Source organism: Dasypus novemcinctus, chromosome 30 (genome assembly GCF_030445035.2).
Source record: "Dasypus novemcinctus isolate mDasNov1 chromosome 30, mDasNov1.1.hap2, whole genome shotgun sequence".
Taxonomy (NCBI): domain Eukaryota; kingdom Metazoa; phylum Chordata; class Mammalia; order Cingulata; family Dasypodidae; genus Dasypus; species Dasypus novemcinctus.
The window spans coordinates 14,602,551-14,625,603 of NC_080702.1; the positions used below are offsets into that span (position 1 = coordinate 14,602,551).

The 23,053-nt window shown below is 38.8% G+C and overlaps 1 protein-coding gene and 1 pseudogene across 1 annotated transcript; one reads left to right on the top strand and one right to left on the bottom strand.

Annotated features, from left to right (window-relative positions):
* Positions 1–434: 434 nt before the first annotated feature.
* Positions 435–1,367, bottom strand: LOC131276675 (olfactory receptor 2G3-like; annotated as a pseudogene).
* Positions 1,368–20,160: 18,793 nt separating this feature from the next.
* On the top strand, positions 20,161–21,093 carry LOC131276702 (acidic leucine-rich nuclear phosphoprotein 32 family member B). The gene has a single exon (XM_058290231.2). The coding sequence runs from the start codon at positions 20,221–20,223 to the stop codon at positions 20,998–21,000; it is 780 nt and encodes a 259-aa protein (XP_058146214.1). The 5' UTR covers positions 20,161–20,220; the 3' UTR covers positions 21,001–21,093.
* Positions 21,094–23,053: the final 1,960 nt, after the last annotated feature.

Genomic DNA, 23,053 nt, shown 5'->3' on the forward strand with positions numbered 1-23,053 from the left:
TGTAGTTAAGGTAACATAGAAATTTCTTCTTCTGCAGCATGAAGCTTTAATGGGAGATTTTTCAAGTAAACATGTTTGGCAGAAGACTGAAAAAAAAATTGAAGAATTCAATGAAATTAAAGAAAAACAAAAATATTACCTAGGCAAACAGTTGGCAACTATTTGACTTTTTTAACCATTGGAAAATAAGTGGCAGAAATAAAAGTTTGCTGGCAAGTATCATAACATAACCATGCAGAGGTCTCTTTTCTGTGTCTCAAATACTGACTTAAATAAGCCTATATACAATTTACCTATTTACAGATAAGAGGGGGAAAGCCCTTATGAGATAAAATAAGGGAGCACTAATTCAATTGCTGTAAAATTAAGAACCATGAATTTGTGTAAATAAAAGTTGGATAAAACCACATGACTTGTAACCCCTTCCATGTGTATCACATCCAGAGGGAACACAGTTTTCCTGAGAGAAGTTTTTTCAGAGCCTCCTTCACATCCTGTTCCTTAGAATACAGATGATAGGATTTAAGGTGGGAGTCACCATGGTGTAGAAAAGGGAGATAAATTTGCCTTGGTTCTGGCTATAACTGCCACTTGGCTGGAGATACATATAGATGATGGTGCCATTAGAAATGCTCATCACAATGAGGTGGGAGGAGCAGGTGCTACAGGATTTATATCTTGCCTCCACTGTTTTGACCCTCAGAACAGCTTGGGTTATGAAGCCGTAGGAGATAAGGATGAGTGTTGGAAGGATTAGGAGGAACAGGGCACTAATGACAAAAAGCACCAATTCATTAACGGTGGTGTTCACACAGCCAATTTAAGGAGAGCTGATACTTCCCAAAGACCTATTTGTCCAAACATAGAGGCAACTGCAAGATGAAGGTAGCATGGATTAAAGAATTGGCCAGAACACTTTTCCAGGAGATAGGTGCCAGCTGCTGACAAAGCCACATGTTCATGAAGATTACATAGGGTAAGGGTTTGCAGACAGCAACAAAGCGATCGAAGGCCATCACAGCCAAAAGGATGCACTCTGTAGAGCCCAGGGCTAGAGAGGTGTAGAGTTGGACCACACAACCTCCATAAGTGATGGTCTTCTCTGGTCCTCCCTGCTTAACTAGGGTTTGAGGGGCATGGCTAATGGTGAAGCAGAGGTCCAGGAAGGAGAGGTTTCTTAGGAAAAAGTACATGGGGGTGTGGAGAAGAGGATCCAGGTATGAGATGATGATGATGATGAAGTTTCCCTCAAGTGTCAGGAGAGAGAAGAAAAGGACAACTACAGAGAGCACAGCCTCTAGGTGAGGGCGGTCTGAGAAGCCCAGAAGGATGAAACCCATGGGGGAGCTATCATTGGCCCTTCCCATACCTCTAGGGGGAACATCATCTGCTAAGACAAAAATAAGAAGTTTGGAACAGTTTACCTGAGAATCAGAAAATGTAAGAACAGAGAGATCATGGAGACCTATTTGTCCAAACTACTCATTTTGCCCTTGCTGTGGTCCATATACCATCCAGTCTAATGCCTCTTCTTAGAAAATCATGAATAATTTCAATTACAGTGTTTTCTGGGAACTCATTATTAAAGCCTGTTAAAGTGAGGTAGTGCTAAGTTCCTAGCCAGGGGAGCTCTATCTCAGTCCCTAAAGGAACAGCAACAATCCCCCAAGTCCAATGGCAAAGGCCAAAATAGAAGGAAGGTCCAGCAATGAGCCCTTCATACTAATGACTATGCTTGTGAGCCTGTGCACCTGAAATAAGAACAAGGCCTAGAGCTGCAGGGTACCTAAGAGTTACCTCCTGAGAGCCTCCGTGTAGCTCAAATGTGGCCAGACTCAAAGCCATGTAAATGTGTGGCCTTCCCCCTAGCGTGGGACATAACTCCCGGGGATGAGCCTCCCTGGTGCTGAGGGACTACTACCAAGTACCAGCTGATGATGCAACTAGAAAATGACCTTGAATAAAAGGGTCAACTTGGACCAGCAGAATATTTCAGTCTACATATAATACCAGGAGTTAAAAATGCTTTTTGACCTGAATAAAAGGGGGAAATGGAAAGGACAAATGAGTTTATATGGCTGTGAGTCTCCAAAAAGAGCCAGGAGATTATTAGAGGGGTTGCCCTTATGCACAGCTGAGCAGAGTCCCAGAGACAGATAAAGTAGATACAACCCCAGGTATTGGTTCTTCTGAGGGCTACAGAGACCCACAGGTTCTATGATCATGGCAGATGGAGTTCAGTGCCATGTCAGTTGGCCCCACTTAGGAGTTTGTGTTTCTGTGTGATGGAGCTGGACTCAGATGTGATCTCTGCCCATAAGCCTCTTCTGTTACTTTTACCAGAACTGTAGTTGGTGCTGGGTTTAATGTGTACCCAGGGGACCTGAATCTCTGGACTGACCATGTGATAACCAGGCCCTGAGACTCAACATATTGCAACTCCTACACTCTGCTTTATTGGACTTACCCCACTCAGCTAACATGGAGGTGAAGAAGTTCAACCACCACACCAGGAAGCCAAGAGTGCCTAGAACTGAAAGCAGGAGAATCGCATCCAGCATCCATATGGAATCTAAGCCCCCTCTCGATATAGATGTGGAGTGGACACAACCATTCTAAGGTCCACAGGATGGAGTAATAGAGTATGGGGTAGAGTGGACTTACTGATATTCTATTCATGAACTATTGTGATTAGTAATCAAAGAAAATGTGGCACTGGTGTGGAGAAAGTGGCCATGGTGGCTGCTGGGGGTAGGGAGTGGGAGGAAGAGATGTGATGTGGGGGCATTTTGGGGGGTTGGAGTTGTCCTGGGTGGTACTGCAGCGACAGTTACCAGACATTGTATGTCCTCCTATGGCCCACTGGGTGGACTGTGGGAGAGTGTGGACTATGATGTGAACCATTGACCATGAGGTGCAGCAGTGCTCAGAGATGTATTCACCAAATGCAGTGAATGTCTCATGATGATGGAGGAGGTTGTTGTTTTGGGGGGAGGGAGGAGTGGGGTGAGGGGGATGGCGTGTAAATGGGGACCTCATATTTTTTGAATGTAACATTCAAAAAATAAAGACCAAAAAAAAAAAAAAAGAAAAAAGACAAGTGAATCATCCAATAGTCAGTTCTCCCAATAGATCAAATGACTTCAAATGTGCTTCACCTTTCAAATACGCGTTTGTCATTGTAGCTTAAAATTTTTGTCATATTGAACTTTAGAAGTTTAAAAGGATTCACCAATAATCTTTTTAAAACAAATGATATATTTCTAAGGAGAATTTACTTGTAACTTTTGTTAAGTTGTGTATTCTGTTTAATATATTTTTGTTTTATGATGAATATGAATGACTTGAAACCAGTTGTTTTAAATAACATTGATTCAAAATATACTTTTAAAACTTTCATTTTTGATAACACTTCTATTATTGTATGAACATGTATGCTATATGTTGAATTTTATACATCTTCCTTCCTCAAACTCGTTTCCTTTTCTTCCAGTCATTATAATACGTCCCACAAGTAAAAGTGATCTTCTCCTACCCTATTCCATCCCAATATTATCCATTTTTAAAGGCTTTTATTAGTTTCATCCAGAAAATCTTCTTTAGTCTCCACATTTCAAAATGATTTTTTTCTCATCTGTTATTTTCAAAATTGATTTGAAAATTATTTACTTTTTTTCAGCCTTAGAACATCATTTTTTAACTTTCTTTTTTAAAATTTAGATTATTTGTTATGTACCTGTTCAATTTTGTTTTCTATCTCCAGATGGACTATTAGATCAATAACTATTTTATACCTGTTGAAGCAGTACATAAAGAGAATCTAAATGTGTGTGCGCAGCGGTGGCAAGATGAGGAAGATTTCCTATCCTCATTTGCACCTAGAATGAAACCTAAATGTATTAGATTTTATATGCCGATTTTGGTTAAAATGATGAATATGGTGTTTACTTCTTTTTTTATTTTGAAGGGAAATCTTTTCCGTGGTAAACAAAGGTACATTTCTAGGTATTTATCTAAATATCCACTTTTTATTTTATTTATATTTTATTTTTTTATTTTATTTTATTTTTTTTATTGACTTTGTAATAATATTACATTAAAAATATATATGTGAGGTCCCATTCAACCCCACCCCCACCCCCCTTCTCCCTCCCCCAACAACACTCGTTCCCATCATCATGACACATCCATTGGATTTGGTAAGTACATCTTTGGGCACCTCTGCACCTCATAGACAATGGTCCACATCGTGGCCCACACTCTCCTCCATTCCATCCAGTGGGCCCTGTGAGGATCCACAATGTCCGGTGACTACCCCTGAAGCACCATCCAGGGCAGCTCCACGTCCCAAAGATGCCTCCACCTCTCATCTCCTCCTGCCTTTCCCCACACCCATCGACCACCATGTCCACTTTTCCCAATCCAATGCCACCTCTTCTATGTGGACATTGGATTGGTTGTGTCCATTGCACCTCTATGTCAAGAGGAGGCTCAGATTCCACATGGATGCTGGATGCAATCCTCCCATTTTCAGTTGTAATCACTCTAGGCTCCATGGTGTGGTGGTTGTCCTTCTTCAACTCCATCTTAGCTGAGTGTGGTAAGTCCAATAAATCAGATTGTAGGTGCTGGAGTCTGTTGAGGCTCAGGACCTGGCTATCACATTGTCAGTCCAGAGATTCAAATCCCCTAAATATATCTTAAACACCAACATTAACTGCACCTCCAGCACATTAGCATGAAAGTCTTATGAAGGGAGATCCCATCTGAGTCCAGATTCATCACACATAAACACCATTTCCAAAGAGGGGCCATCTGCCCTGGTAGTTAACCCCATCGGCCATGACCATAACTCCCATGGGTCTCTTTAGCCCTCAAAGGAACCAATATCTGGGGGTTGTATCTGCTTTATCTGTCTCTCTGACTCTGCTCAGTTGTGCATGAGGGCAATCCTTCTGCCAGCCTCCAGACTCTTTTTTAGAAACTCGTAGCCATATAAACTCATTTCTCCTTTCCATTTCCCCCTTACTTTAGGTCAAACAGCATTTTAAAGTCATGTTATTTTATGTAGACATGGATATTCTGCTGATCCGCATTGAACCTTCCGTATAAGGTCCTTTTCCAGTTGCATCATCAGTTGGTAGTTGATAGTGGTCCCTCGTTGCCAGGGAGGCTCATCCCCGGGTGTCATGTCCCACGCTGGGGGGAAGGCATTGCATTTACATGCTGAGTTTGGCTTCAAGACTGGCCACATTTGAGTAACATGAAGGCTGACAGGAGGAAATTCCCAGGCACAATGTTGCTCTAGGCCTTGTTATTTTTTATTTTTTGTCTTTATTTTTTAATGTTACATTAAAAAAATATGAGGTCCCCATATACCCCCACCCTCCTCACCCCACTCCTTCCCCCATAACAACAACCTCCTCCATTATCAGGAGACATTCATTGCATTTGCTGAGTACATCTCTGAGCACCACTGAAGTCTTACTACCAAGGCTATATAAATGTGTTGGCATTTTCCACATCTTCAGAAAGCTCATTATATAGCATTTTCTTAGCTTTTTGTTTCTGTGTCAAACCTGGTCCTGACCCACCAGACAACTTAGTGTTAGGACAATGTCTGTTGAAGACTCATGTTTCTCGCCAGAGCAAAGGTTGAAGAAACTGTTTTAGTCATAACGAGATTTGGGAGAGAGGGGGATCCAAAGAGGGCAGGATCCTTTTATGGCAAGCTCATGTTTATTCACATTTACTAAATCTTCTGGGGTGAACTGTGTCCCCAGCAGGCAATTAGCAGAGGAAGTAACTAACCCAAGGGGATCAATGAGGGAGAATGGATATGCATATTTCCCTAATGTGGAGTATTTCTTTTTTTGATATAGTATCATTCTGGAAATTCCTACTTTGAAAAGGAAGCCATCAGACTTCCCAACATAAAAAATAAACAGTTTGTCTGTGTTGCCATCTTCCTCCTTCCCTTCAGCTACAAAAAAGAACATCTCTCTCATCCCCTTTAAAGCTAATCCTTCCTTCTGCAACTTGGATTATCTACATCATATAACTCCCTATAACTAGCCATGTCTTTGTTTCTTAGTGCAAAGAAATTTCACAGTAAAATCATCTAAAGGTATGTTTAGACTTACTGGCTCTTTTGTAATCTTATTCTTCTTCTCCAAACATTTAAATGTTGGATTATGCAAACATCAATTCAGCATCCTCATATCTCACCACAATTTAATTTCTCCTTAAGTGAGCCCATCTGCTAATAACTGCATTTATTATGAGTGGATTAATCTAGTGAGGGCCATATCCTCATATTCAACTTTCAAATGGTCATCTCCACTTGAAGAAGCACCCCAAATGAACTTTGTTCAAATCTAAGCCCTTGCTTTCACTGTTACATTTCTTCTAAAGTAAATGGCATCATCATCAGCCCAATTTCTGCAAGGTAGAAAATTAGTCCCTTCATCAATGTGGCCATCGATAAGTTTATCATTTTTATCCTTCATAAGATGTCCCCAAAATTACAAATAACACCTAAATATTTCTCAACAATTCTCACACCTCCAATGGTAGTTGCAAGTTTTAAGCAGAAAGAAGATATCTTATATTCTGATGCAGTTATCTCATTAAATAAAGGTTAAAATGAGTCAAAAATAAGTGTAGGGATTTGTACTTGTTATAAGAAGTATTAGGATTAAAACCCAAGGCATCTTTTCTGAGTCAGTTGTCCTTTTCACTACATCAACATTAGCTGACATGTTGAAATAAGAGACTTTTTATAAGTCTAAATTCTATACCTCCTTCAATATCCAGGTCCTTACATAACCCCTATATTGGTTTAGCCATCCTTGAAATTTCTCAGTTCTGAAGACATAGCCTGTTTGTTATTTTTATACTGCCTGTAGCATTTTGATATTATTTATGAATTTCAAAAAGAGATATAGTTTATGTTTGTAAACTGTAAAAGGTTACATTTACTTGATTAAATTAAAGTTAGGGCTTGATTCAGTAGGGTGTCGAATCCCCACCTGCTTGGTGGGCAGACACATAGAAAAAGACATGACAGAGGAAGAGAGGCAGTGCAATAGACAGGCAGAGGCCCCAGGAAGAAAGATGAGCCTGATAGTCTACAGCTGACCTTGTGAAGAGACTAGAGCACCTGCTGTGGGAAAGAAACAAGCCCCAGAGGGAGAGATGAGGCTTATACCAGCCTATGGCTGAGAAAGAAAGAAGTTGGGATCACAGAGTCTGATGAGGAAGAAGGAAGGCTCAACCCTCACAGACATCACTCACCATCTTGCTTCAGTATGTGGCAAATGACTTTGGGTGAGAAAGTACCTCTTATGGTACCTTGAGTTGAACTCTTTAGGGCCTTGTGATTGTGAGCTTCTACCCCAAATAAATACCCTTTATGAAAGCCAACAGATTTCTGGTACTTCGCATCAGCACCCCTTTGGCTGACTAATACATTCCCTAATATGAGATACAACAGAGTGGTTTGTGGTAATATTGATTGGGAATAAAAATCACCATAGAGCATTTTTTTAAAATTCCTTCAAGGAATTTGGCATTTGACATTTTTAACAAACATGTATTATCATAATTGATGGATTGTCCTTAAATTATTCCCTCCTTTCTTCACAACATGCATCCAAGAGAATAGGGAAATCATTTATCAGCAACCCTCATGTCAATTAATTTCCCAAAGTTTAGGCCTGACACCAGATGTGGGTAATCTCGTGATGCCAGGGAAAGGAAGTTACTCTGCTACTGTCCCCTGCCCAGACAGTGACAGGAGAAGAGCAAGTTTGATGAATGAAAACATTAACCTAGCTCATGCTTCTAAAATACAAATCTACTTAATTACCCCAAGATTTCTGCTTCCCATTTCATACTGATCCAACTCCTTGTCTGACATGTAGGACCCTTCATTACTTAACAATTCAGACCATTTTCTGTCTTCTCATCTGAATTATAAATCTTTTGTCTAGCCGTGCTACCTTTTATTTTGTAATTAATTTTTAATTTACTTCAGCTATAAAACATGCTAATCTCTCTACATATATGATTCTTAAAAACTCTTCTTAGGTTGACTTAAATTTCCACATCCTTCTGGTCTCTCTGGGACAACAACTTTCTCTGCTTCTTAGAAGTCCTAAGTGATGGGTCAGTCATTCCTTGGCTTGCTTACTTTTTAATGAAATGATTAATGAACTTGGGCCAGCAAGACCTTCCCACTCTAGTGAGAGGAGAAAATTCTTTCTCAGCTCACTAAAATGTTTCTTTATTTTGATGGATGTTTGAACCCACCATTGTTGCCTACAATAGTCTATATAACCCAGTTCTTGCTATCATGCAAAAAAGTAGAATGTAGACTCATATATTTGCAAAAATTTCCCAAAATCAATATGCAAAAGTTCTTCATTATCATAAAAGGAATGCACATTAAAAGACTACTTAGAGTAAAATCATGAGAAATGATTATCAGTGTTCAATAGTAAAAAGGGGAAAATCTTTGATTCAGATTTTATCCAGAAAATAAAATTCAAAATGAAGAGAATATGTTTTATATACAAAATATAGGTTATAATAGCAATAATAAATATTAATTATATGTGTTTTCAGGACACAAAATACAATAGAGTTGTGATTTGTCTCAGGAAATAGAATTCATAGTTAGGTGATTAGAACTGGTTCATTGATTCAACTATATATATACAACTATACAATTAGAGAACTGGGCTCCCTCCAGCTGCTTTGTTACCATTTTTAATGTATGGCTTTACTTCTCATGGTGTTTTTGCCCCTCTACACATCTCTACCAGGTTCTAAGTGGATGGAATACAGGGTGAAATAAAACTTCTTTCTCTTCATGACAGTTTGTTTAAGATGCAGCCATCCTGCAAAGCGAACTTGACCCAGTGGTTAGGGCATCTGTCTACCACATGGGAGGTCCACAGTTCAAACCCCCAGCCCCCTTGGCCCGTGTAGAGCTGGCCCATGCGCAGTGCTGATGCGCGCAAGGAGTGCCGTGCCTCGGAGGGGTGTCCCCGCGTAGAGGAGCCCCACATGCAAGGAGTGCACCCCATAAGGAGAGCCGCCCAGCGTGAAAAAAAGTTCAGCCTGCCCAGAAATGGCGCTGCACACACAGAGAGTTGACACAACAAGATGATGCAACAAAAAGAAACACAGATTCCCGTGCTGCTGATATGGATAGAAGTGGTCACCAAAGAACATGCAGCAAATGGACACAGAGAACAGACAACTGGGGGGGGGGGTAGAGAAATAAATAAATAAATCTTTTTTTTAAAAAAGCTTAAAAAAAAAAAGATGCAGTCATCCTAGCTACATCCAGCTCAAACTTTGGATAGAATTAGCTACTTGCACATCTATAGCTATGGGGAGGCTGCAAGACTGAACTACTGCATGGTTATAAATTAACGATGGACAGGACAAATGGCCTTATGAATGCTTTGAATGTTTGCATGTTCATCTTAATCTTGTAAAGGGTTTAGTGTATAAAAGGAATCTCATATTTGCTACTTAAATAATACAGTCTTAAGTCTTGCTACTTAAATAATACAGCTACTTAAATAATACAGAAAAGACTGGGAAACGGACTTGGCCCATTGGTTAGGGCATCTGTCTACCACATGGGAGGTCTGCGGTTCAAACCCCAGGCCTCCTTGACCCATGTGGAGCTGGCCCACATGCAGTGCTGATGCGCATAAGGAGTCCCCTGCCGGGCAGGGGTGTCCCCCACGTAGGGGAGCCCCACACGCAAGGAGTGCGCCCATGAGGAGAGCTGCCCAGTGCGAAAGAAAGTGCAGCCTGCCCAGGAATGGCGCCGCCCACACTTCCCGTGCCGCTGACAACAACAGAAGCGGACAAAGAAACAAGATGCAGCAAATAGACATAGAGAACAGACAACGGGGGGGAGGGGGGAATTAAATAAATAAATAAATCTTTAAAAAAAAAAGACTGAAACAGAGGTTGAGTAAACATTTTACCATATGCTGCTGCTGGGTCATAGGAAAGTCAGGACCAGGTGCATATAGTCCATAGTATTTTTAGAATGTTGAAAATTGAGTAAGCAACTAATTAAAAGAAAATGTAATAAAATGGCCAAAGTGTGGTCCTTCTGGAAGGTCTTCATCACATTATCACTTTTAGGAATTCTTTGAGAATCATGTAAAATTGATACGAAGAATTCCCTAGAACTTTCTTAAGACTCCCTTTAAACTCTTTGTTGCTCAGAGTATAAATAAGAGGGTTCAACATAGGGGTCACCACAGTGTAGAGGAGGGAAACAAACTTACCCTGGTCTTTGTATTTACTCTTGGATGGCTGCAGATATATGAAGATGAAGTTCCACTGAAGATGATGACCACCAACAGGTGGGAAGAGCAGGTCCCAAATGCCTTCTGTCTCCCAGTGCTTGACTTGATCTTCAAGACAGCCTGGGCAATGTAGGCATGAGAGACCAGGATGAAGGAGACAGGTACTACAAGGAAGAGGACACTAGCCACAAAATCCTCAACCTCATTGAAACTGGCGTCCATGCAAGCCAACTTGATGAGCACACGGACCTCACAGATGAAATGGTCCACTTGGCAATGACCACAGAAAGGCAGCTGAAGAGTAAGAGTACACTGTATCAGGCTGGTGGCCACCCCACTGAGCCACACTGTAGGAACCAGAGCCATCCAGAAACAGGGATGCATAAAGACAGTGTAATGGAGGGGACAGCAGAGAGCAACTTAGCAATTGTAGGGCATCACCGTGATCAAAACACACCCTGTGGCACCCAGTGCATGGGAGGCGTAGAGTTGAGCAATGAAGCCACCATTGGTAATGGATGTCATGGAATCCCACAAGTTTACCAGGAGCTGGGGATTCACACTGCTGGTGAAGCATAGGTCCAGGAAGGAGAGATGAGAAGGGAAGTAATACGTTGGCGTGTGAAATTTGGGCTCCAGGTGAGATATTAGTATGATGGTAGTGTTACCCAAAACGATTAGTAAATAACCAAAATAACTATAAATAGAACCTTCTGTAACTGAGGAGGATCAGAAACCCCAACAGATGAAACCTGTCAGGCTTGCTTTCACTGACACTCCTCAAAATCCTCATTTGCAAAACAGTTTCCAGAATGCTAAGGCACAGCTGAGAAAGATGACATATTATATAAGGTCAAGTGAGTAACAATGTCACCTCTCATAAAAGTGTCCTATGTTAAACTGGTATAAGTATATGTCCTTAGAGCTAATAACATGCCTGTATCCATTTTCCTAATGTGTGCAGTGTACCCATTTCACTTCTTAGTTTTCTTCTAATGGTCTTCAAAATAAAGAACAATGGCCATATTAACAAACACCATTATGTGCTATGAGAAACACTTGAGACCATTGCTTCTTTCCAATCCATCAAAGTTATCCCTTTATATTAACAGATTTTTCTAGTTATAGGAAGGAGGAAATTCAAATAATTCCAACTAAAACTGGTATTTTAAGAAAGTTTCTATTATGGAAAAACATCTCTCATAATCAAGAATTGTGGGAAATATTTCTAAGATTACATGGTTAATTAAATTGGATGCAACTATTATTAACTAAAAAACAACTTCTGAGAGCTTATATGACCTGCTCAAAGGCATATGTTTACTGAGAAGTAGAAAGCTTGGATGCATTTCTTCTGAATCCATGACAAAATTGATTTTCATTCTACCATTTATCTATATTTCCTCTTCCTTCCCCTAGTGCTTGTCTTATTTTCTATTTTTTAATTTTTTTATTGAATTGTCTTTTTTTAAAGGTACATAGATCACAAAAAAATGTTACATTGAAAAATATAGGTAAAATATATATATATATAGAAGGTTCCCACATAACCCACACCCCACAAACCCACTCCTCCCACATCAACAACCTCTTTCATCATTGTAGCACATCCATTGCATTTAGTGAATGCATTTTGGGGAGCACTGCTGCACCGCATGGATTATAGTTCACATTGTAGTTTACACTCTCCCCCAGTGCATTCAGTGGGTTATAGCAGGATATATAATGTCCAGCACCTGTCCCTGCAATATCATTTAAGACAACTCCCAGTCCCCAAAATGCCCCCACATCACATCTCTTCTTCCCTCTCCCTGCCGTCAGTAACTACCATGGCCACCTTCTCCAGATCAATGCTATTGCTTCTTCCATTACTAGTAACAATAGTTTTATAGTAGAATACCAGTAAGTTCACTCTAATCCATATTTTATTCCTCCATCTTGTGGACCCTGGGATGGTGATGTCCACTCCACCTCTATATTCAGAGGGGGCTTAGATCCCACTTGATTGATGGATGTGATTCTCCTGCTTGGAGTTGTAGGCACTCTTGGTTCCCAGGTGTGGTGGTTGACCATCTTCACCTCCCTGTTAGCTGACCTGTGCAAGTCCAACAAATCAGAGAGTAGGAGCTGCAATTCTGCTGAGGCTCATGGTGCTTGTTTTTTTAATTTGTTTTTTGTTGGTTTTTCCTGCTTTCTTTTTCAGTGACTAAAGACCCTTTGAATTTTAGGAAATGAAATGGTATCTGGTATTTTTATATCCCTATGTACTTAAATTTCTTTTGCTGGAATCATTTGCATTCCAACCATCATTCACTGTGTGAATGAAAAATGTGCTTCCAGGTAAAAGAAGCGAGCAAGTGAAAGGATTTTCACTTACAAATGAAGAAACCATGTATGATATATGAAATGGCACTACCCAGTCAGCTATTAATTATAGAATACTATAGAAGCTGCAGTCCTTTCTTCTAATCTAATATTACTAAGAAGCCTTCCCTCAATCCTGCTGAAAAATAAAATAGTTCATTAATATGATACACTCCCAAAACCTTTGTTTTTAAATATTTGATTTGATTAAGTTGTATGTCTGTTTCTTCACAATAGCTGGTGATTTCACAGCAACCAAGCTCACGGTGCTCTCTCAAAAATACATTAAGCAGTCTGTACAAGTTATATCCCTCATTTTACACCTCTTTGCTTTTCCCAAGACAGTCTGAAACAGCTCAAGCCAACTATTAGATAGTTGATATCATTGTCCAATGAATGAATGAAGAGATGCCTAAAAATACGGTTGAAAGTAAAACTTTTGAATTCTCCTGAATGTAATTTCTGGTAATGATAATTAATATTTAACTTATTTCCAATGTAATTCCAATTATTTTATGTTGGAATGAAATTCCAAAATACATATTTTTTGAATTTCAGCAGAATATCTTCATTTAAATTATTTTGAAAATAATATTTTAATTAATTTGAATAACATTGAACAACAGTAGCTATAACATTAGAGACCCTCTTTATTTAAATGGATCTTCTGTGATAACTCCAATCCTAGGCATGACGTTTTCTTGATAAATCTTATTTCTTCCCTCTGACCTTTGTAGATCCCCATATCTCCATTTTATTCACTAAATTCATTTCAACAATATAGTAGTGAAGTAAGGAGAGCCAGGTCTTTTCAAACCCAAGAGATATGATTGGCTCTCCTAGTATTAAATGAAAGTTAACTTTGCTAACTTCCTGCTGTATCTATCTTATTATTAATACTTCTGGGTGAGCCTCACCTTATGAATACCTGAAATGATGTGGGGATAGTAATTGCCAGCACCTCGTAGTTCTTCATAGACTCATCAGGACAAGGCATATCACCATGTACTCTTCAAGGGTCCGTAGTGATGCCTTAAGTACAACTAGCAACACTGATAGAGAAATCCTGTGCTAGATCCATGGAACATATAATATTCCTGCTCAACCCTGTTAAATGTTCAGTGAGATGACTTAGTAAAATTTCCTGAATTTATAACCCTAATCCCCCTACCTGTGATCTCATCCTCACTCTCTGCATAAATCTCTCTCAAATTTTGAATTCTCCATTAATAGTAACTGCCATAGCACATGTGGTTCTATTCTTCTTCTTAGCATTAATGTGAGTAAGGGGCACTTATAACTGTTGCAACTTGTCATCAACTTCACCTCAAATTTGTCATTCCAAAAATGGAAATACACTGCAATTTCCTCATCATTAGCTTTTTCATTACCACCCCCCACTGTCTCCAATAGAAAGCTTCAAAGATTTCATTTATATTCCAAAAGTAAATATTTCCTTTAAAAGTTGATTTTCTTCTGGTGAATTTTATGCAAAATTAACTACTATTAGTCTTCCCTTTGCCCCTGCAAGTCAGACCCTACCCGATGTCCTCTCCTGTTGTTGAGCTCCCAAGTATCTGGCTTACTATTCCACACGCATTTATTTCCATGATGAACATATCCCCATTCATTATGAATCATTAAAGTCTTCAGAGTAAACATTCATGAGCAAACTAAGAGAGCAATAGGATTATTCAGGCTTTTTCCATGACAGAATACAAGGAAAATTATTAATTCCACACAGCATACCATTTAACTTGAACTTATTTAGTAAAAACATTTTTCGAAGACATAAAATATCTTCATTACTCATTACAAATATCCTATGTGACTGAACACAGAAAAGTTTGAAATGAATTCTAAAAAAACACTTTGTTTTTAAGGAGAAAGAGATATTGGTTGAGTGAATGCAATATTTCTATAACTTCTCTATTTTATTTATTGTGTGTGTGTGTGTGGCACATTCATTGCATTTGTTGAATACATTTTGTAGCACTGCAGCACCACATGGATAATTGTTTACATTTTAGTTTACACTCTCCCCCAGTACATTGAGTGGGTTATGGGAGAATATAATGTCCAGCATTTGTCCCTACAATATCATTTAGGACAACTCCAAGTCCCAAAAATGCCCCCACAGCACATCTCTTCTTCCCTCTTCCTGCCCTCACCAACTACCGTGGCCACTTTCTCCACATCAATGCTACAATTTCTTCCATTACTAGTCACAGAACTTCCATAGTAGAATATCAGTAAGTCCACCCTAATCCATATTTTATTCCTCCATCCTGTGGACCCTGGGAGCATCTCACTTCAGATCTAATAACTGTAACAAAAGAAAATAAATAAAGAAGAAATATATATCTCTCTAAACAGGTACAATCCTAAACTATGCAATTCCTATAAGCCTATATCATATGTTCCACAGATCATGTCCTGATACATTAAAATTTCATAAAAAACTTGGACACAGAAAGTAAAACCATCTTAGCTAAGCCCCAAGAGATAATGTTTTTGGTACATGCAGCCAGGGGTACAACATGGATATGCCTATTCCACATAATGGAAAGAATCAAATGACTTTCAAACTAGATGTTGGGGCTTGCTGGGAATGTGTTTGAAGATACTGAGCCAGTTCCTTCACTCATAAGGAAAAGAATTTGAAAGTGTGAAACCCCAGTGACTTACTCCTTGATAGGCATGGGGCTTATACAGGGGGAAAAAGAAAGAAAGGAAAAAAAGGGTTTGTTGATGTGGCATCATCACTCCCAAGATGGGTAAGAGAATTACTATCTTTTCTCTGTGGGAAATATGTAGCTCATTAAAATGTCCATAATAGAGGATCCTGGGACATGGCCATGGGGGAAAAAAAAGAAACCTTCCATCTTGCCGTAAGATATCAGTAAATTAACCTGGCATGCTTGTAATCACTTGCAAATTAAATTCATTCTGATTATTCCTTGATAATGTCTGTATGAGGCAGTAGAAAAAGATTATCATTGAGTGGTCTATAGAGAAGTAGTCTCTTGCATAAATCTCTTGAGTAACTGACCCAGGATATCAAGTAAGCTACTGACTGAATTTTAATTGAACAGCAAACGTCAGGCATTCTAGTACTGTGTGTTGTTCTCACTATTTTATAATGTACATTTTATATTTCTTAGCAGTTGTTAAATGAATAATTCTATTCCTATTCCTCTTTCCTTATATTAAAGTATCTCAGTTGTAAAAATTGAGTTATTTGAAATAGAATTTCTATTCTCACATGGTTCCATAATCATCTATTCATACTTATTGGCAATTTCTAAAATCTGCATTTTAAGGGAAAAAATCTTTTTTGCTTTCCCATTTCTCAGTTTACTGGGAATTCAGAAACTTTTGTGACTTCCTCAGTACAAGGGATAGCATTCCATTTCTAACCATGTCTTGCTTTATTGTGTGAATATATCCTCTGACACTTCTAATAACTTTTAAGGAAATTTAGTCCCTACCCTTAAAATGTATCATACCACCTAAAAACCGTTTGGATCCTATAAGCTGGCAACCTCTTTAAAACTCACCTGTACGTTTTTTCCGTTCATATTCATACATTAATATATTTGTCATTAGCAAATAGAAACAATTCTTTCCTCCTTCAAAATGAGGCTTACTGTTTAGGTAATGTTTCTTTCTCTAATGTCAATGTCAATTCAGTACCAAATATCAAAATAAAATTAAAATCACATGTAACAATCTTTAGTTAGAATAAGGTAGATATCTGACAATTTGTTGAAATGAGAGAATTTTCCCTTATTGTTGACTTTCATTTTTTTCATAATAAATATAACCATACAGTAAAAATCTACCAATAAACTTAGCTAGGTCATTAGCTTGTAGCTTTGTTAAGACATGGTTACCATTTGTTCACATATGTATCATCAGTGCATCGATAATAAATGAACCCAGGAGGAACGGATGTGGCTCAAGCAGTTGGGCACCTGCTTCCCATCTGGGTGTCCTGGGTTTGGTTCCCAGTGCATTCTAAAGAAGACCAGCAGGAAAGCAAGCTGATGCAATGGGCTGGCAAACTGAGCTTATACAATGAGATAAAGGAACAAGGAGGTGTAACAAGGAGACACAGGGAGAGACACAACAAGCATGGAGCAGATGTGGCTCAAGTGATTGGGAACCTCCCTCCAACATGTGAGGTCCTGGGTTCAGGAACCAGGGCCTCCTAAAAGATGAGCAGACACAGAGAGCACACAATGAGTAGAAACAGAGCAGAGTACAAGTACAAAAAAACAAGGGTGTGGGTTAAGAAATAAAAAAATCTTTAAAAAATAATAATAAATGAATGAACCCAGTTTGTAAAGAAGAAAATAAGACAAGGGAAGTTCCATGATGTATTAAAATTATGTGGACCTGGTAATGTGTGAAAGAATAAAGGGTATGCTTGATTAATTATTTAATTAATTATCTCTCTCTAGTAGTCCACATGACAGGTGTTTGAAACAAACTGGAAAGAAGTGGATATATTAGAGACATAACTAAAAAGAAAAAAATGACCTTATTGTGGAGAGGTTACATACAACAAGTGAGAGGGAGGAATAGGTTAAACATGCTGTCACAGGTGACAGATGAATGTTTTCCTTATTCTGATATCAGAAAGAATGAATAGCAAGCAGAAACTTAGAGAGCTTGTGATTTTAGTTTTGATGTGTTAATCTGAGAATGCTTAAAATCCCAAGTGAAATGGAGAGTTAGAGTGGCAGAGGAATCCCTTCTCTTCCAGAAAAATGTCTAGAGGACTCTCTGCAGGGCAGCTTTAGGACTCAGGAAACCAGGGGAAGGTGAACACAGAAGAGAGAGGGGCAAAGGAAAGGAGTCTCAGATGGCTGGAAAAATCCCAAGATTAAACCTTTAGCAGCAGCTGCTGGTACACATACCCCCCACCCACGGAGCAAACAGCAGACTGAGGGGGTTGCAGGGCTCCTCTTCCCCAAGTAAGTGGAGATGGAGGGACACAGTTTATAGAAAATTCCGATGTTGGTCAGTGAACTTGGTGTACTTCATCCCAGGGATTACACACTTTTAGACCAGTGGGGCCATGAAATTGTCCCTGGAGCTAGCAGGGAGCTAAAGATAGTTTGTCTTCTCCAACACCTGTACTGCCCTGGGCTGGTTGCTGAGCAGGCATAGGGACAGGCCAGCCAAGGGAGGAGCAAAACTTATGATAAACTTTTTTTTGCAAAGCTTCACCTGCCCTGAGAATATTGTTTCTGCAAGGTCAGCCCTGGGGGGGTTCAATGAATGCATTCACCCTAGCATCTGGGGTCTAAACTAAGAGGTCTGCCAAAGAGCGCCATCTGCTGAAAGACCAGAAAAGTGCATGAAAATGAGGGAAAAATAATACTAAGAACATAAAGGAGGCAATCAGCTTTTACAGGCCGCCCTCCAAGGCCCTTGGCAACTGACCTGCACACCATTACTGAGTCCTTAGCCCTGGTTTGAGCAGTGAAATAGAGGTAGTCCTAAATATCTAGAAGAATTTGAACCAAGAATCAAAGAACAGTGGGAGCATACAGCTACTTAACAGTAAATCTCTTGGCAAGAGAGAAACTGAACATCAGAGTAAACTCAGCATCATAATCAGATTCCTAATCATCAGCAAAACATTACAAGCAATACTAAGAAAAAGGAAGATATGACTAAAGCAAAGGAACAAAGCAAAGCTCCAGATGACATGCAGGACTTGAAACAACTCATCAATGAGTTTCATACAAATATCCTAAATCAAATCATAGAGTTGAAGGACAACATGGCTAAAGAAATAAAAGACATTTTGAAAACACTGGATGAGTGCAAAAAAAAAATTTTTTTTTGTAGCCTTGGATAGAAATATAGGAGAGCTTATGGGAATAAAGATAAAATAAGTGAGATTAAATATACAATAGAGGCACAAAGCAGCAGATTTGAAATCATAGAGAAAAGCATCAACTATGTATAGGAAAGACCAGCATAAATTGAACAGAAGACAAACAGAGAGAGAAAAGACTGGAAAAATTTGAGCTTAAGGAGTTAAATGATAATAGGAAGTGTTCCTAACATACCTCATAGGAGTTCCAGAAAGAAAAAAGAGAAAAGGGGCAGAAAGAATATTTGAGGAAATAATGGCTGAAAATTTCAAAAGTCTCCTGAAAGACATATGTATATATGTGTCCAGGGCGCACAGAGTACTCCAATTAGAATAAACCCAAATAGAGCTACACCAAGGCAGAAAATAGTCAGAATGCCAAATGGCAAAAGATAAAAAGAGAATTCCAAAAGTAGCAAGGGATAAGCAAAACATCACATACAAGGTCCAGTAAGTCCAGTAAGACTTTGTGGGGATATCTCTTCAGAAATCATGGAGGTAAGAAGGCAGTGGTATGATATAATTAAGATAATGAAAGAGAAAAACTGCCAGCCAAGAATTCATTATCTGGCAAAACTGTCCTTCAAATAGCATGGTGAGTTTAAAATATTCACAGATAAACAGAAACTAAGAGATTTGTAAACAATAATCTAACTCTATGGGAAACACTAAAGGGAGTTCTGCAGCCAGGAATGATAAGATGAGACAGAGGCTTGGAGGAGAGTGCAGAAGTGAAGACTATCTAAAAGGGTAACCAAAAGGGTAAAAAGACAGACAAAAGTAAGATATGACATATGAAAGCCAAAGGATAAAAATTGTTGAATAATCCCTTCACAGTAATAACATTGAATGTTAGTGGATTATACTCATCAATCAAAAGACACAGGCTGACAGAATGGGTAAAAAATCAAGTGCATTCCACATGCTGTCTGCAGAGACTCACTTTAGATTAAGGATACAAATAGACTGAAAGGTTGGAAAAAGATGTTTCACACAAACAGTAACCAAAAGAGAACAGGGGTAGCTATACTGATATCAGACAAAACAGATTTTACATTTAAAAAGGCGATAAGAGATGCAAAAGACCATTATAAATTAATAAAAGGGACAATCCAACAAGAAGGAGTAACACTCATAAGTATCTATGCACCTAACCTACGTTCCTCAAAATACATGAGGTAAACTCTAGTAAAACAGAAAGGAGAAATAGACATCTGTACAATAATACTTGGAGATTTCAACATGCCACTCACATCAATAGAACAACTAGACAGAATATCAACAAAGAAACAGGGAACTTGAACAATGTGATAAATGAGCTGGACCAGACAGAAATACAGAACATTCCACCCCAAATGAGCAGGTTAAAAATTATTTGCAAGTACTCATGGATCTTTCTTCAGAGTACAACACATGTTGGGCACAAAATAGCTCTGAATAAATTTTATAAGTTTGAAATTATACAAAGCACCTTCGATGATAATAGTGGAATAAAAATGGATATCAATAATTGATGGGAGAGCCCCCGCCCCGACGACCCCACCGCGCCGGCCAGGCCGCCTCTCCCCCCTCCGCCCCCGCCGCGGAAAGTTAAGTTTGAAGAGGGGGGAAGAGGGAGCCATGGACATGAAGAGGAGGATCCACCTGGAGCTGAGGAACCGGACCCCGGCGGCGGTTCGAGAACTTGTTCTGGACAATTGCAAATCAAATGATGGGAAAATTGAGGGCTTAACAGCTGAATTTGTGAACTTAGAGTTCCTCAGTTTAATAAATGTAGGCTTGATTTCAGTTTCAAATCTCCCCAAACTACCTAAATTGAAAAAGCTTGAGCTCAGTGACAATAGAATCTTTGGAGGTCTGGACATGTTAGCAGAAAAACTTCCGAATCTCACACATCTAAACTTAAGTGGAAATAAACTGAAAGATATCAGCACCTTGGAACCTTTGAAAAAGTTGGATTGTCTGAAGAGCCTGGATCTGTTCAACTGCGAGGTCACCAACCTTAACGACTACCGCGAGAGCGTCTTCAGGCTCCTGCCCCAGCTGACCTACCTGGATGGCTACGACCGAGAGGACCGGGAAGCCCCCGACTCTGATGCCGAGGTGGACGGTGTGGACGAGGAGGAGGAGGACGAAGAGGGAGAAGATGAGGAGGATGAAGAGGACGAGGATGGTGAAGATGAAGAGTTTGATGATGAAGAGGATGAAGATGAAGATGAAGATGTGGAAGGGGAGGAAGATGAAGATGAAGTCAGTGGGGAGGAAGAGGAGTTTGGACACGATGGAGAAGTTGATGAAGAAGAAGACGACGACGATGAGGATGAGGATGAAGACGAGGAAGAAAGTGGGAAGGGCGAAAAGAGGAAGAGAGAAACAGACGATGAAGGAGAAGATGATTAAGACCCCAAATAAACCGTGAAAAAGAACTGTTCAGTATTGGTTGGACTGCTCCTTTGGATTCGGTAGCTGTTTAAAAAAAAAAAAAAAGGTAGCTGTGATACAAGCCCCAGGAAACCCACCCACCCAAAGAGCCAAAGAATAGTTCCTGTGACATTCCGCCTTCCTCCATTTAGTCCCTCTGGGAAATCTACCACCAAGCTGGGGGACCTCACCCCAACAAAATTATAAGCGTTGTTAGGTTTTTGTGTAAGACTTGCTGTAGCATGGCTAGCTGTGCCGGTGATTCCTAACCACCCATGGCTACCAGCTACACTGAGGTTGTAACAGCATTTTACTTTCTGTACAACAAAAGAAGCTTTGTAAATAAAATCTTAACATTTTGGGTCAAAAAAAAAAATTGATGGGAAAGGGGAAATTTTGCAAATACATGGAGGCTAATCAACACACTCCTAAATAACCAGTGGGTCAAAGAAGAAATTGTAAGATAAATTAGTAGCTATCTCAAGGTGAATGAAATAACAACACAGCTTATCCAAACTTATGGGATACAGCCAAGGCAGGAGTAAGAGACAAATTTATAGTACTAAATGCCTATATTAAAAAAGAAGAAAAGTTTAAAATCAAGCTGAATGCATGGAGAAACTAGAAAAAGTACAGCAAACCAATCCCAAATCAAACAGAAAGTTTAAAAATACAGATTAGAGCAAAAATAAATAAAGAAAAAAAGACAATAGGAAAAATTTAACAAAATCAAAAACTGGTTCTTTGAAAAGATCAATAAAATTGACAAACCCATATCTATACTAACAAAGAAAAAAAGAGAGAAGATGTAAATAAATAAAATCAGGAATGAAGGGGGGGGGGGCATATGACTGACCCCACAGTTATAAAAAAAAGACCACAAATAGATATTATGAGCAACTGTATGCCAAGAAATTAGACAACTTGGTGCAATGGACAAATTTCTAGAAATGCACGGACAACATACATTGACTCTACAAGAAACACAGGAACACAATAAACCAATCAAAAAGAGATTGAATCAAATGTTATCAAAATTCTCCCATCAAAGAAAAGTCCAAGACGAGATGCTTCACAGGTGAATTGAACCATCTGTCTGAGAAGAATTAATTCCAATTCTGCTTAAATTTCACCAAATCTTGAAAAGGAGGGAAAGTTACCCAACACAGTTTATGAAGCCAACATCATTCTAATATCACAGTCAGATAAATACACTACAATAAAAGAAAATTACAGACTAATCTCTCTAATCAGCATAAATGTAAAAATTCTCAACAAAATACTTGTAAATAGAATCCAAAAGCATATTAAAAGAACTATACTCCACGATCAAGTGGATTTTATTCCTCATATGCAAGTGTGCTTTAACCAAAGAAGATCAAATACATCACATTAACAAATTGAAGAGGGAAAAACAATAATCTCAATTGACACAGAAAAGTCATGTGACAAAATACAGCTTTCTTTCTTAATAAAAACAATTTAAAAGATAGTTATAGAAGGACAGTTCCTGGCATAACCAAGGACATAGATGAATATACCACAGTCAACGTCATACTCAATGGGGAGAAGTTGAAAGCTTTCTCTCTCAGGAACAAGACAAAGATGACCACTGTCGCCACTGTTATTCAATATTGTGATATGAATTTGAATATTATTATTTGTGTATTTGAATATTACTCAAAATTGTGATAGAAGTTCTAGCTAGAGCAATTAGACAAGAAAGAAAAGTCATCCAAATTGGAAAAGAGGGAGTAAAACTCTCTCTATTCCCAGATGACATGATCTTATATTTAGAAAATTCTGAAATCTCTACAACAAAGCTATTAGAGCTAATAAATGAGTTCAGCAAAGTGTCAGAATAAAAGATCAATAGGAAAAAACAACATGATGTTTCTAAGTACTAGTAATGAGCAAGTTGATGAGGAAATCAAGAAAAAATTGAATTTACAATAACAAAAACAGTTTCAAATATCTAGAAGTTAATTTAATCAAGAATGTAAAGGATCTTTATTCAGAAAACTACAAAACA